General features: G+C 33.3%; 5 protein-coding genes across 5 annotated transcripts; 3 read left to right on the top strand and 2 right to left on the bottom strand.

Moving 5' to 3' along the window:
- The first annotated feature begins 38 nt into the window (after positions 1-38).
- On the top strand, positions 39-1840 carry LOC109595533 (microspherule protein 1). The gene is made up of 6 exons (XM_020010909.2): positions 39-222; positions 277-361; positions 414-878; positions 936-1264; positions 1321-1509; positions 1573-1840. Exons 1-6 carry the CDS (start codon positions 107-109, stop codon positions 1778-1780), a joined length of 1392 nt encoding a protein of 463 aa, XP_019866468.1. The 5' UTR covers positions 39-106; the 3' UTR covers positions 1781-1840.
- Positions 1841-2432: 592 nt separating this feature from the next.
- Positions 2433-7374, bottom strand: LOC109595523 (poly [ADP-ribose] polymerase). The gene is made up of 11 exons (XM_020010897.2): positions 7286-7374; positions 5950-6113; positions 5745-5886; positions 5519-5682; positions 5070-5462; positions 4719-5014; positions 4333-4648; positions 3960-4275; positions 3423-3904; positions 2866-3363; positions 2433-2805 (listed from the first exon to the last, which is right to left on the bottom strand). Exons 2-11 carry the CDS (start codon positions 6055-6057, stop codon positions 2554-2556), a joined length of 2967 nt encoding a protein of 988 aa, XP_019866456.2. The 5' UTR covers positions 6058-6113; positions 7286-7374; the 3' UTR covers positions 2433-2553.
- An 84-nt stretch (positions 7375-7458) lies between these two features.
- Positions 7459-9165, top strand: LOC109595537 (exosome complex component RRP42). Its single transcript, XM_020010913.2, has 5 exons — positions 7459-7651; positions 8129-8325; positions 8383-8548; positions 8601-8780; positions 8834-9165. The coding sequence occupies exons 1-5, from the start codon at positions 7604-7606 to the stop codon at positions 9092-9094; spliced, it is 852 nt and encodes a 283-aa protein (XP_019866472.1). The 5' UTR covers positions 7459-7603; the 3' UTR covers positions 9095-9165.
- Positions 9166-10036: 871 nt separating this feature from the next.
- On the bottom strand, positions 10037-11050 carry LOC109595544 (baculoviral IAP repeat-containing protein 5.2-B). The gene is made up of 3 exons (XM_020010921.2): positions 10730-11050; positions 10583-10681; positions 10037-10481 (listed from the first exon to the last, which is right to left on the bottom strand). The coding sequence occupies exons 1-3, from the start codon at positions 10754-10756 to the stop codon at positions 10215-10217; spliced, it is 393 nt and encodes a 130-aa protein (XP_019866480.1). The 5' UTR covers positions 10757-11050; the 3' UTR covers positions 10037-10214.
- Positions 11051-11368: 318 nt separating this feature from the next.
- On the top strand, positions 11369-15069 carry LOC109595527 (cilia- and flagella-associated protein 52). Its single transcript, XM_020010903.2, has 10 exons — positions 11369-11502; positions 11558-11757; positions 12368-12505; positions 12569-12814; positions 12864-13029; positions 13088-13233; positions 13302-13474; positions 13534-13828; positions 13893-14301; positions 14521-15069. Exons 1-10 carry the CDS (start codon positions 11442-11444, stop codon positions 15006-15008), a joined length of 2322 nt encoding a protein of 773 aa, XP_019866462.1. The 5' UTR covers positions 11369-11441; the 3' UTR covers positions 15009-15069.
- Positions 15070-15260: the final 191 nt, after the last annotated feature.

Genomic DNA, 15260 nt, shown 5'->3' with positions numbered 1-15260 from the left:
TGTCAGTGAAAAATTAGTGTTCGGATACGGTTATGTTGGTCACACTGTTTGTTTGTGTTTTCAAGGATTCTATGGTAGACTAATAATATTAATATTCGGCACAAAAATGGATAACGTTCAAGATATGGATTTATTACAATCGAGTGGCGACAAATCCGACGTATATGGCATGTCCTCACACGGACAACTTATGGATGCAGGTGATGGAACGAAGCGTAGAAGGTAATTGTTAGGTTATGTTTATTTTGCAAAAAACTTAATATACCTTATTATCAGTTCGAATAGATCAATAAAAAGAAAGAAATTTGACGATGAGTTGGTTGAATATAGTTTGGGAATGCCCGGTGTTTCAAACATAAAGGTAAAAAAATGCATTGTAAGAGTTACTCAGTTTTTAAAAGTTTGCGTTCCAGGGTGGAAGAGCCCGTACTCAGTCGGCGCATTCAGAATTTTCAGTTGCTTCCCCATCCACACCCCCCATTCTACCCACTCCTGCTCCGACTCACATTCCTGAAATGAAAAGGAAGCCATCTGCTAAAACTATGCCGAGCAGTTCAAGAAAGTCTAAGAAAGGTCGACAACAAAATCAATTTGCTACAAAAGATTTAGGTCGATGGAAGCCCACTGATGACTTGGCCTTGATTATTGGTGTTCAGCAAACAAATGATTTACGTACAGTCCATTTGGGAACAAAATTTTCATGTAAATTTACCGTTCAAGAGTTGCAACAGAGGTGGTATGCTCTTCTCTATGATCAAGCTGTGTCTAGAGTGGCAGTGTCTGCTATGAGAAATTTGCATCCTGACATGATATCTGCAGTACAAGATAAAGCTTTGTGGAGCCAACAAGAAGAGGAAATATTGTCAACCATTAAATCTGTAAGTATTTAATATTGTTGACATGTTGTGCTGGAACATATTTTTCAATTGTTCAAGAACGCAAATCCGACCATTGATACATTTTCCGAACTGTTATCTCAACATGCAGATGTCTTTTATTCGGGTAGAACTCCAAATACACTCCTCCGTCATTGGCAGACTTTGCGAATGTACCACTTGCTGCCTGACCAAAATTTGGGACCACTGCCCACTGGCAGACCTATTATGTCATTTAATGATGCAGAAGAATTAATACAAGATTCAGAACTAAGTGAGCCTCCAGATGAAGTTCTTGATAAAGAACTGAAATTGCAACAAAGAAGAAATGTTAGAGAAATTCGTCATCTGGAAAATGAAGTTGGTAGATGGAATGTTCTTGTTGATAGGTGAATATGATTACTTCTTTAACATGTGTTATTATTTTAATTATATTTGTTTATAGTGTTACTGGAATTTGCCCTGGAGAGTTAGATGGTCAAACACTTGCTGTGCTTAGAGGACGTATGGTCAGATACTTAATGAGAAGTAGAGAAATTACCATTGGGAGATCTGGTAAAGGTCATGTTGTTGATATTGATCTCTCATTAGAAGGGCCAGCTCATAAAATATCGAGAAGACAGGGAACATTAAGGTAAACCTAACATTATATTTATAAAACACAAAATGTGACTAAATTATTATTATTATTTGTCAGGCTTCGGAATACAGGTGAATTTTATTTGTCTTCGGAAGGCAAGCGACCGATTTTTGTGGACGGCCGCCCCATAACTGCGGGAAACAAAGTAAGATTATATGATAATGCTGTTGTTGAAATATCTTCTCTTAGATTTATATTCACTGTGAACCATGATCTCATCAGATCAATTCATACTGAATCTGTGAGATACAATGTTCCTCCATAAATGTAAGCATATGTATTTATGTCTTATGTATGTTTATTAATAAAGTTTATATGTGCAAAATGTGTTTTAATAATGAATTATGCTAAATATATTTAAATAATATTTCGTAAATATAGAGCATTATAAACTCTTGTTCTTATTGATGAAAGTTTACCACATCTCTTGTAGTTGTCACGATGATTTGGAAAATAATTATTATAAAGAAATTATATTATATAATTATATATCTATACAGTATGAAAAGAGTGTGATCCATCTGAATCCTGAAAGAAACGTCATGTACAATACAGACAGTAAGTCTCACTATGGGACAGACTTGTACTGTCTCTGCCATGCATGATGTTTCTCTCTAAATTTAGACGGATCAAACGTTTTTCTTGCTGTATGTTTGTCGAATTTTTCCCGAAAATTTGAGTCTAGTAGGTGTCGAAGTTAACGTAAACGTAACATATCTAACCGTTGAGTTTGACTACCCTTTAGAAGGTTGTAACTCAAAAACTATTTGAGATATTCTTCTAAAATTTTAGTATGTCATTTTTGAAGGGTTATACTATCAAAATACGATTTAAGTTTAAAAATTTCTATTTATATTTTGCGACAAAATACTCTAAAACTAGAAATATAATAAATGTAATAAATGAAATAAATTAAATAAAGCGAATATATATTTTATTATATAAAAAAATAATTAAAGTACACACATATAAACGAAAAAATAACACATACTGTGAATGCTTAGAGGTACATAACAACTCTATAATTTAACGAGATTATTAATATTTGTAGTTAAACTTAAGTTTCAAGAGATATTTGACATTAACTTGGGCAACATCATAGACAATGTATTCATTGTACAAAAGTGAAGATTCTCTATCAGACATCACTTTGCCCTTGCCCAGTGGAACTTCAATACCATCTATATTTTTAACAACCTTAGGATCAGGTTCAGTGCGACCCACACCTTTGCAACTGTGCTTTCCTTTTGGAAGTTTTTCAATGTAGTCCGCTTCTTTACGCTCGTACATCTGAAAAATAAGGGTTTATGCAACAATCTACATTATAATCATCACACAAAAACCACTTACATTTCCAAGGGCAACGTCGCACAACAGAAGCAAACCGGTCGGATTGTTCGGGCTGGTGCAACAGTAGTTCGCAGATTTGGACACCATGTCCGCAAAATATATACCTTTGCCGAACATGTAACCGGTGACGGGAGCTTCCGGGGGCGCGATTCTCAAGCCCTGTGACAAAATGCCGGCGAAATTGGTGACACGTGAACCGTGCCACAATAGTTTGCGGTTGTGCAACTTCTTAAACGGTTTAAATCGTTTATCCTCGCCGTGTCTTTTAACAGTGTACACATCCTCGATGTCCAGCTCGTAGCTCCTGTGAGTCTCGGCGTGGGTGTTCCTGACGTATTCCTGAATGATTTTGAATTCTTCCGAATCCCGTTCCAGAATGTCGATGTCTGTCTTCAATTGCGAGTAGTAGGTGTCAACTGTGTGTTCGCCATCGGTAGACTTCATTAGGTTGTAGGCCACTTCGAGTTCCATTAAACTGTCCAGCATTTCGAGTTTTTTCTGAAAATTAATAATTCATGTCATTTGGTAACAATTTCAGTATCTCAGGATTTAAGTACCTGAATAGTTTCTTTATCTTTTAGAAGTGGAGGGTTTTCAATACCAAATGAATGTGGTATGAAAGTATAAAACCTATTGGTTGCATCAATGAACCGGGCTTCTGTGGTAATATTATCATCAATGAGACCTTGTAGCTCATTAAGAACCTCATAAGCGTTCTGAATTTGAGATTTACTTAGTTTACCCAGAGGCATTTTCTCTGTATCAAGTTCAAATTCCATCATGAGATTTTTCATTTGTTTCACATCAAATATCAATTTGATCAGATCTTGTACAGGTTTTTTGAGATTAGAATCAGATTCTACAATGTCCAAATTTATGTCAGCGTTGTCTCCATAGTCTACGTCTATAGGATACATTCTTCCAGGTACTTTGACAAAGCAGTGGCGGCCTCCCCAAGGATTTCCGGATTTCTCTTCATACAACGACTCAAATAGAGATTTTGCACTATGCAATGATTCACAATTTTCAAGCTTATTATCTAAAATATCAACAGTGAAACTACATGCAGCACAATTATAGTCAGAAATAGTTACTTCCGATGGTTGTTCCAATTCGACCCCAGGACCTAAACACCCAGAACTTGTTCTTTGTATTGGATTCAAGCAATTGAAGTTTGTAATAACTGTTTTTCTTTGAAACTATGTCGGTAATTCCTAATACAACAGTATATTTTTCACCGTTCTTTTGGTATACATGAGCGACGTCTTCCAAATTAGAGTCTGGGTCGACTGCAGTACCTCCAACCAGTTTCAATTTGACCTTACTGGGCATGTTGCTTGTAAATTGGCTTCGTGATTTCGATTTAGATTTGTAACTAGTTGTGGGTTCGGCAGGTAATCGTTTCGTGGGCTGTAATTAACATGTAAAATAAAATACTTGTTTTTTGATCAAGGTTTTTCTACTTACATCAGATCCCCAGTTGCATAAACTCTTGCTGATAACTAGATCTGGTATTTTGCCAGAATTCTTGGATGCCTCATCAATAAAATCCTCAGAGACCACATGTACTTGACAAGATTCCGCCTCCTGAATTCTGGAGCCTTTCTTTTCAACAGTATCTTTGGTTGCTATTACAGCCATTACATTGTCTCCGATTTTCGTTCCCACTTTTCCACCTAACTTTGTAATTTTATTCTTGAGGACTTCCTTTTCATCCTTTGAATAACCGATGAGAACGAATTCCATCTCATAAAGAGCCGGGCGTTCACGTTCCACTTTTGGCCTAACACATCAAAAATATTATGAATTAATATTGATACTTTTAAAAATTAATACATATTTTAATTACTTACGGTGCGTCCACTTCATCTTCTTTTTTTACGGCAACTGTAGGCCTAAAGTCCTTGATAACTCTGGTCCTCTTCACATACTTATACTTCTTCAGCAGCGATGATTCTTCTTTTAATTCATCTGGTATTGTTAATGCATGTCGTTTTGGTTCCTTGACCACATTTGTGCATTTAGTCCACTCAGTTAAATCACCAGTACATTTGTATCCTTCGCGGGAGTAGACAAACGTCCCGTCTTTGCATACATCACACAATTCTGGTACACCAAACGTAATGTAGTCAGCCAATTGATCTAGCATCTGAAAACATTTTATTACTACCTGATCTACAGTATCAGAATTTCAATGGACCTACCGAATCTATACCTGAAGGTACACGTAGATTACAACTTTCAAATATCAGGGCCAACTTCTTTTTTTCCAACGCTGCCAATTTGTCTCTGTTCTTGTAAAACAACTTATTTTGTTCCTTAAACAGCTTTTCAATTGCTGCCTTTTCAGGATCATCCTCTTCCTTCTTTATCTTTTTCACTTCCGGCGCGTCTTCCTGCTTGATTGCGGGGAGCTGTTTAAGTGCCTCCTGCTGATCATTTTTACTCAATGCCTTGAAACCAGGCAATTTGTCCGCCGCTTCAAAGTAGCCCAATTCTGAACGCATTTTTGCAAAACATGTCAAATGATGCCACTTATCTTGGCCACCATAGCGCATGCCAACATCACTTTCGAAATCCTTTTTTGAAACGCGCACCTGTAAGTACATAGAAATTAATTAAAAACGTCATATTTATGAAAGAGATTGTATACTTCATCTTTGAAAATTTTCTGTTCACATCCGCGACAAACTGCCCTACTGGACTTCGAGTACTCGATGACGAAGTCCTTTAATGCGGGGTTACTGGAAGACTCTCCTGCACGTTTTTTACCTTTTCCCTTCTTGGGCTCAGGGACAACTATTGAGCCAAGCTTAGCTGGAATAATACGAATTTCAGTTTCATTCTATTCTGTTATGTGTGTGCTAAAATTAACTTACAAACTTGCTCTTTTATTTTTTCTTGATCTTCAATTCTTAGAGTTTCGAATTTTTCAATGTCATCAACAGTTTTAGGTCTCTGTTTCTTGAAAAAGCAGCTCATATGAAACCACATTGGCACTTTACCATCAAAATGGGGACTCTGAAATTTTTTAGAAATTAAATTATTAACAAAATAATTTCTCCTGAGTATATAAAAAAATACCTGAACCATGGCAGCAAGTCGCAAAGAACCCTGACCAATAGATGTCTTGCATCCTTTGCAGGATGATCGACCACTCTTTGCATATTCTGTCTTGAATGGTAAATCCATCTTTTACAGTTTACAATACACACAACATATATTTTGATTGGTTAATCAAAAATATTCTGAAAAAGGAAATTTATTTATGATGAAATTATGTATTGTTATTTATATAAGTTAATTATTGCGGCAAAATTCCTTTCACATTAATACAATCTGGATAATAAAAAATATATAAATCACACTAATGACACTTACAAATTGTTATAACAAGAATATACCAATTACAGGTTAGTGTTTTATTTGTGTTAAAAATGTATATACTATTTATAAGGCAGAAATTCGTATTGGTAAAAGGAGGAGCAGAACAGTTCTGAGAGAATCATTTTACTAATAATTGATATATACAACAAAAGTAATAATTTGCTTATATGATACAAACAATACCAATTTTTCTGTTTTTAGCCTACAAATTATATCACATCAGGATATATTTTTATATTAATGATAGTTCTACAACAAAAATAATAAATGGGTTATATGATACAGATAATATAAATTCTTTTGTTTTAAATTTATGAAAACAGTTTAAACTAAAAATTTTATTATATCAAAAACACCACCAACATTTTTACTTTATCATAACAATTAAAACAGTGATGAGGGTATATTTTTCAAGAGATTTCTTATGATGATTAATTGTGTATTATTTTCTTTTTCTTTTAAATAAGAACATACATGAAAATGGAAATAATAATATAGACAAATTTACAGAAAACCAAAATATAATTTATCTCTAACACATTAATACAGTACGCATAGTAAATCAAATCTAAATCATACTAACATTTTCAAAATGTGTAAACATGTCCCAAGAATATGCTAATTACAAATTAATATTTCTTGTCCCAAAATTGTTTTTGTTTATATTTACCTCCTAAAATTAAAAGTTGTCGAAGTAGTTCTGTTTAAACTAAGACTGTAAGACTTGAAATTGCAAGAGAAAGAAGCAGTCTTGGAATCATATTACTGATATTTGTAACATTGAAATCAACAATAATAAAAATGTTATATAATACAGACAATATAAGTACTTCTGTTTTACATTTATGCAGATACTTTATACTACAAATTATAGCATATCAAGAATTCATACATGTTTTGCCATAACAATTAACACAGTGATGAGGGTAACTTTTCTACAAAACTATTGATTGACATTCCTATTGACGTATAACACAATACATAGAAAGGACATAGAAATAATATATGCTAAATACTGCTTCCTAATACTTACAATCGCTTCGAAACAACAAAAATGCAATGGTTTACTATGCTTGTGAACATTCACGGGATTCCTAAGAAAAGCCGGGAAATGATTTAGGGTTTTTGGTGATCAAATCGTACCAACATTTTGAAATAAAGACTTGTACTATTAATTTTTTTACATAAATACCTCTTTAAAACGTTTTTAATAATCTCTAAATAAATATACAAAAACAAAAATATATTATTTTGTATTTTGGGCGATTATAAATTTGTAGTGAGGTTATGTTGTTAGTTTTTAAGGTTATTTTTGCCTTCTTGTATTATTTCTAGTTTATTAAAATTAATTATGGCTTTGTGCGAAGCTGAGAAAACATTCATTTTACACGGAGTAGAAGTAAGTGTATGGAAACAATATTCAATACTAGTACTTACAATTTCATATATTTAATCCTGTTAAATGCTTTTTGCTAAATGCTAATTTTGAAATTTTATTCTTCTTGTGTTATGTAGAATTTTATTTAAAAGTTATTAAATCACTGGATAATGCACAAAACATATCAGCTAATCTAGATTCAAATTTTAATTAGTTGTTTAGTTAGTTTTAATATTTTCTGAAATACAGTATCGAGAAGTTTTTATATTTAAATTCGTCTGGCGTGAAGTCTCAAATTTTACTACACTAATTTGTCTAATGATATAGTAAATGTGATGGTAGACAAAATTGACTTGATTAAATAATTTCTACAGTTTCAGCAATTGTTTTCATTGCAACCATGATTTTGAATGTTGATTTTTAGAATTTGTATTATTTTTTTAAGTATTTTATATTAATTAAATATGCACATCCAGAAACATTTTCTATTCATTTCAGGAAAACTTTCGTATTGATGGCCGTACAAGAGAAGATTATCGTCCAATGGAATTGGAAACTGACATTGTATCCCATGCATTTGGATCAGCTCGATTAAGATTAGCCAATACAGATGTCTTAGTTGCTGTAAAAATTGAAGTTGATATCCCACTTCCAGACAAACCTAATGAAGGCAGAATTGAATTCTTTGTAGACTGGTATGTTAATATTTAATTAAATTTGATTAATATATAGATGCATTCATTATTTTTCAGCTCTGCAAATGCCACCCCAGATTTTGAAGGTCGTGGAGGAGAAAATCTTGCTGTTGAAATATCGAACAGTTTAGAGTCTGCATATGGATCTGCACTAGCATTTGATCTTACAAAACTTTGCATACTAAAAGGCAAAAAATGTTGGAAAATATATGTTGATATTTTGGTAAGTGTTTGTATTTTTTTATATGTAGTGTAGCTTATTAATTTTTTTGCAGGTGTTAGAATGTGGAGGAAATCTATTTGATGCAGTATCTGTAGCAGTTAAAGCTGCTTTATGGAATACACAAGTACCATTAGTTCAATCAGTGCATGTTGATGGAAATAATGTTGAAATGGAAGTATCTCAAGAATTACATGATTGTCTAAGGTTAGACATAAAGAAAGCACCAGTTATGGTATTCATATTATATATATTTCTTATTAAATATTTTAATTTTATTTAATTCAGGTTACAGTATGTAAAATAGGAGAGCATTGTTTAGTGGATCCTAACCCAGCTGAAGAGAAATGTTCTGTTGGATCAATTGTTGTGGCAGTGTCTGGAGACAAGTTTACTACTATTTTACAAAGTGGTGCTAGTTCATTACATCCTGCTACATTACTAGAATCATTAAAACTGGGTCATGTGGTTGCCCAAAGGTTAGATAAATCTCTACTGGAGGCGCTTGATTTAATTCCACAAAACCAGGATGTTGGATTTTTAAAATAATTTTATATCATTTATTATGTTTAGATATAACACGTATGTTGAAAAATAAAAATTTTGTAACAATTTTTTTACCCAAGTATTTCTATTTAATACAATAATGATTATTATTAATAATTTAAATACACAACAGGCTTTATATTAAAACAGCAACAAGTGTAATAACAAAAAATAATAACATCACAGAAACTGAGTGAGTTATTGCTCCATCTCTAATACCACGGCAAATTATGGTTGATTTGTCACCCAAATATCCTTTAGAAGAGTTATCATTATCGCCCTTTCCAGAGCCACCGTTACACAACGGACTTTTACAGGTATAATGATATATTCTATACGTCGAATCTTCGGTTATATCATTTATCCATGTATCATCGCAACCTCTACCAAACGATACCACTTTACCTCTAGGATCCTAGAACATGAATTTATTTTATGGAATATTTGCCAATTTTTAACTTACTTGTAGATATATTTACCAGTAACTCTTGTCGTATAATAGTACAGTATTTTTTATCACAATCATATATGGGGTTACCTGGGGCATTAGCTGGATCTGTTATGCAAGTAGTATCAGAATCTTCTGAACTTACTGTACATGTATAACATTTTAAAGCTAGAAAAAAAAATAGAAAATGAATACAAAATTTGATTTACCAAAGAAGCATTCAAAAAACACGAGACGTTGTTTACTCAAATTTTGTGAAAGTTAAATTTACTTACCATATGTATTTTGAAATATCAATAGAAAGATTGACAATAAAACAGCGCTATGCATTATATTTTCTTAATTTACAGAGAAAATAAATAACATAAATACCAACCAAGTTTATTGAATATACTTCAAGATAACGTTTTAAAATAATAAGATTAGTTTATGATTGATTGATTTTAAATGGAAAATGATTAGATAAGCCATTGATATAAAACACTTTTATTAATACCTTCATTGTTAAAGGCAGTTTTATTTATAACTATATTATTTTATTCAGAAATGAATTTTAAATATTACAAGTCATTATTTAATTTTATTATAAAATTTTATTTTAGGGAATACATATATAAAAAAAATAAGATATCTTTAAAGTAAAAGTTAAAACCACATTTGTATTCATATCTACAATTACAGTAACACATCCAATTTATTGGACATTTTCTCATGAAACCTATCAACCAATTTCTTGGTATATTCCTCCCAAACACTTAAAAGTTGTATGACGGGAGTATCATCTTGAAGTTGTGCATAGTGACAATTAGGTGCATGTTTGATGTGTTCATTATGAGGATCATCGTCAATCTCCCAACCATCCAGAGATTTACCACAAAAGAAACACTGAACGCTATCTGGATCCTTAGTATTACCAGTATAAACAAATCCTGCATCAGCCATCTAAAACCAAACAGTTTTCATTAAATTTACCACAAATCTATCAATAGTTTTGATGCTACTTGAATGTGTTTAAAACAAATTTACAAATTTGGTATTATTACCTTTTGAGCATTGCATTTTGCAGAATTTGGGAACACCCATTTTTTAAAGGTCTTTAATCTTTCATCTGGATTAAAGTACTTCTGCTCTTCTTGTATGTACTAAAAATGTTAATTAATAATAGAGTTACCACAGAAGTATATTATTACCTGTAACCATTCTGATGTTGTATTCATTGTATGAAGGTTTGGTTTATTTAATAAACAAAACTTTGTTTTTAAGTACCACTACTAACATAGAACTATTAAAACTCATATAACTGAAGGTTATACGCCGAAATTAAAATCACAGAAAAATATAAATTTTCCGAGTTCAACAGATTACCAAACACCAGGGAAACATTCAAAAAGTCCGTTTAGTGGAACTACTCATCACCGAACCTAAGCTTCCAACGGCGATAACTGTCAAAATATTTGCCGGGTTTTTCAGAGAAATTTGACAACAAAGTGGTTTCAATCAAATGTTTAAATTTTAAATTAATTTTGTCTACATCAATACGATAATGATGTTTGTACAATGCGGAGAATACAACTAATATATAAACAAAGACTTGAAATTTAAAATTTCAAATTTAGTTTGTGTTTACGCATGCGTCCTAAATTAACAATAAGTTGAAAACTACCAGATTAGTTTTTAGGTTTTCTATGCAGTTTGGCAAATTTTCTATACACTACTCTTTATAGATACATTTCACACTTGCTCTTTATAGATACATTTCATTTTTATAATTTTTGTTACTTTGCTGCTAGTAGTAGTTCTATTGATTCCTAATTTCGTTCCCAAGGCAACAGACGCACCATTTTTAAATAACGTCAAATAACGCTACATTTAATAATTTACATTCTTTGAAGACTCATAAAAATGTCTGTAGAAGCAGGATTCGTTGAAGACTTGGATGTTAAGGGGATTATAGGATTTGACGGTGCAACTTACTTATTTCATATTTTGAGGGTGAAATTGATTTCAATTTATTCCAGGAAGCACTATTAAAGGTCTAATTGTGCATCCTGATGGGAAAAATATAATATATCCAATTGGAAATAAAGTAATTGTGCAGGATTTTGTTACAAAGAAGCAACAATTTTTAAGTGGGCATACAAATGGAATTTCCGCAGTTGCATTATCGGATACTGGAAAATACATTGCAAGTGGACAAATCAATCACATTGGTTTTAGGGTATGCTCTTCTTGATAATGTAAAAATGTATTAAAACGTGTGTTCATTAGATTTAACAAATCTTATATTTTTCTTGAATATAAAAATGTATTTTCAAGACAAAAAAGTTGTCAAATATGTTTATATCATATAGGAAGGTACTTATGATTAGTTTTGATATTTAGAATGAAAAAATCTACCACTTTTCATTAATTTAATAAACATAAATTTTATTCACTTGTCTATGTTACTGACTGGTAGAACACAGACCTCTTTCAAATGGCTCTTCATTTTCAAACTATTGATTTGGAAAATTTTCTTAGAGCTACTGACGAAATTGCTGATTCAAATGAGGAGGAGTACTTTCATGCATTTACCAAACATCACGTCCTGTCCTGTGAGATATTTTCAAGAAATTTGAAAAGTCGTGCCTGATTGTTTATTTTCTAATTTCTAATATTTTATTTAGTTTAAGTTTTAGGTAGTGTTTTAGACTCATCATTATTGATTGAGTTCTATCTGATCTCAAATTTTGAGCATTTTAGAAACTCCCTGGATAAGATGATTGTTATAATAAATTTTAATTAAGATTCATCTTAATAATTAACAATGTTGAATTACTTTCCTTTAGGCGCAGCTTATCATCTGGAGCTTTAGTGAACTGAAAATGATCGATACTCATGAATTACACAAAGTACGTGTTGAAGCTGTATCGTTTTCTCGAAACGAACGCTATTGCATCTCTTTGGGCGGCAGAGACTGCGAACAGGTCTATAATCTGTAATAATAAAGAATTGCATTGAAAATTTTACTTGTTTATAAATTAAATTAGGTCTTCGTTTGGGATATCGAAGGTAAAGGCATTATGTGTTCAGCTCACGTGACACGGGGTTCTCAGGGCGAAGCCTACGCTTTAGCGACGCTTACCCGTCGTTCATCTTGCTTTATAACTGGTGGTGATAATCATTTAGCCGTTTGGCGCATTGATCGAGATTCCAAACGGCTGTCTTGCTATGACGTTTCTGTTCCCAAGATGCGGCGCACTTTCCTTTGTATTGAAGTCGATCAAAGAGATGAGGTTTGTTCATTTTCTTGGGAAATCAAGTTTTCTATGTGCGTATCCTTAGGTGTGTTACTGCGGTACATCAACTGGTGACGTGGTGAAAGTAAGATTAAATTTTCATCACGATCCGGAAAACGAGGCTCCCTTACGATCACCTATGGTTATCGGTTGTTTTGCTAGGCTATCCCATAAGAAATTGCCAAGGGGGAATGTGGATCTTTATGAATATGGTGAGTATAACTAATTTAATCAGTGAATTTGGGCAAATATGAACTATTCCTTTGGTAGGTGTGCGGGTCATTAAGAGATTGCGCACTGGTCAGTTATTAATTGGGGCTGGTGATGGAACTCTGGAATTGGTGGAAGAAGCTACACCTAAAGCTCCTAAAAATTTGGAAAAAGTTAAAATACCTTCGATGCCCGCTTTAAGAGTGGTAAGTAATATAATTATTGGTGTTGAACGCCGCATTTTATTCATGAAAATGATCTCACTGCGTTGCAGCTGCAGTCAACCAAGGTGAACAGTACAGTAACCTCAATTTCGATTATTCAAAAGACGCAATTGCTAGTTGCCACTAAGGCATGCGAAATCTTCCAAATTGATATGCAAACTTTCGACCCGAAATTAGTAGTGACATGTCACACCTCCCCAATTTATTGCGTCAGTTTTCCAAAGTGAGTATCTTGATGAAATTTACAATAGTCTGCATTATTTTTAATATATTGAATCCTAGCAATTTTTCACAAGTCTTTGCCACAGCAAGCAAAGACGACGTACGTGTCTGGTCGCTTCTTAACATGCAAGAATTGCTTCGCATTGTCGTCACCAACTTCAGTTGTTCCGAAGTAACGTTTTCTTCAGACGGCAAAAGTATATTGACCGCCTGGAATGACGGCGTCATCAGAGCATTTACGCCGATAACAGGAAGATTAATGTATTCGATATTCAACGCCCACAACAAAGGAGTCTCAGCCATGGCAATAACTACGCATGGAAGACTTTTAGTTAGTGGAGGATGTGAAGGACAAGTAAATAAAATGAAACAACATATACCTTTTATTTAAACTACATATATTTTCCGATTTACAATAGGTCCGACTATGGGACATACTGCCATACAACCAATCGTTGATTTGCACTTTGAAAGAACACAAGGGTCCGGTATCCGCGATTAAAATCAACCATACAGATGACGAGGCCGTGAGTGCCAGCACTGACGGCACCTGCATCTTGTGGAATCTGATTAGTAAAGTTCGTCGTCAGATCATCTTTTCCAACACTTTATTCATGACGGTCAAGTATTTTCCGACCGGAGTGCAAATATTAACTGGCGGATCGGATCGCAAGGTTTGCTACTGGGAAATATTGGATGGCAGTCTTGTACGAGAGATCGAGGCCTCCACCTCTGGAGCCATCAACACCCTCGACATATCGCCCAGCGGAGAGTTTTTCGTTACGGGAGGAAACGATCAACTGGTTAAGTTGTGGCGTTATCAAGAAGGTAAAACGACCTATTGGATAAATCGAAAGTCAACAATTTTTGATGTTATCATATTTGGTAAAGTTAATACAGGAATGTGATTTTATCTTATCGACGTTTTATGTAATGGAGAAATAATTAATATTTTTAGGAATTATTTCATTCTATACAATTTTATATATTTATTTAAAGAGTGGGGTGTAAAATATCAACAATGTGATTAATAATTGTGGTTTCCAGGTATTACAATAAAACTGGGTGTAGGCCATTCAGCTGTCATCACAGCAGCAAGATTCAGCCCTAACAGCCGATACATCGTAACGACCAGCGCATCCGGAGACATATTTGTATGGGAGTTACCACAAAAAACTGAAGAAACAGTTGAGGATAACAAAGCAGCACCAGACAACGAAGAAAACGAAGAGAATATCAAAGATGTAACATCAGCAAGAAGCAGTCTTAGCAGTATTCCGAGCAAATCTGACAGAACCGATTCATGTTGCTATTCATCATCATCTTCTTCTTGTTCCAAATTCTCTGATAAATCGTGCCAAGATTCTACCTGTTCCTCTTGTAAAAGGCAAAAAGCTATTTCTGTTAAGTCCGAAAAGGCGAAAAGTGTCCGAAGTGACGAAATTTCTTGTAAGGATTCCAAATGTAGCTGCGGATCTGTGAAGAAAAATGACAAGCCAGGGGAAAAGTCTCGTTGTAGGAAAGGTGATTCCTAAGTTTTCAGCGTCACAAATTTTTATATTTTTGTATTTTTATACAATAAATTATACAATTATACACCATTTATATTTAATCTGGCTAAGTTGCTAAAATAAGGGCCAGGGGAAAAATCCCGCCGTAGGAAAGGTGATTCCTAAGTTTTCAGCGTCACAAATTTTTATATTTTTGTATTTTTATACAATAAATTATTGTACCATTTATATTTAATCTGGCTAAGTTGCTAAAATAAATAATTTAATATAAACCCG

Source organism: Aethina tumida, chromosome 2, assembly GCF_024364675.1.
Source record: "Aethina tumida isolate Nest 87 chromosome 2, icAetTumi1.1, whole genome shotgun sequence".
Taxonomy (NCBI): Eukaryota; Metazoa; Arthropoda; class Insecta; order Coleoptera; family Nitidulidae; genus Aethina; species Aethina tumida.
Note: the sequence above shows the minus strand (reverse complement) of the source record. Positions and strands in the feature narration are given on the sequence as shown.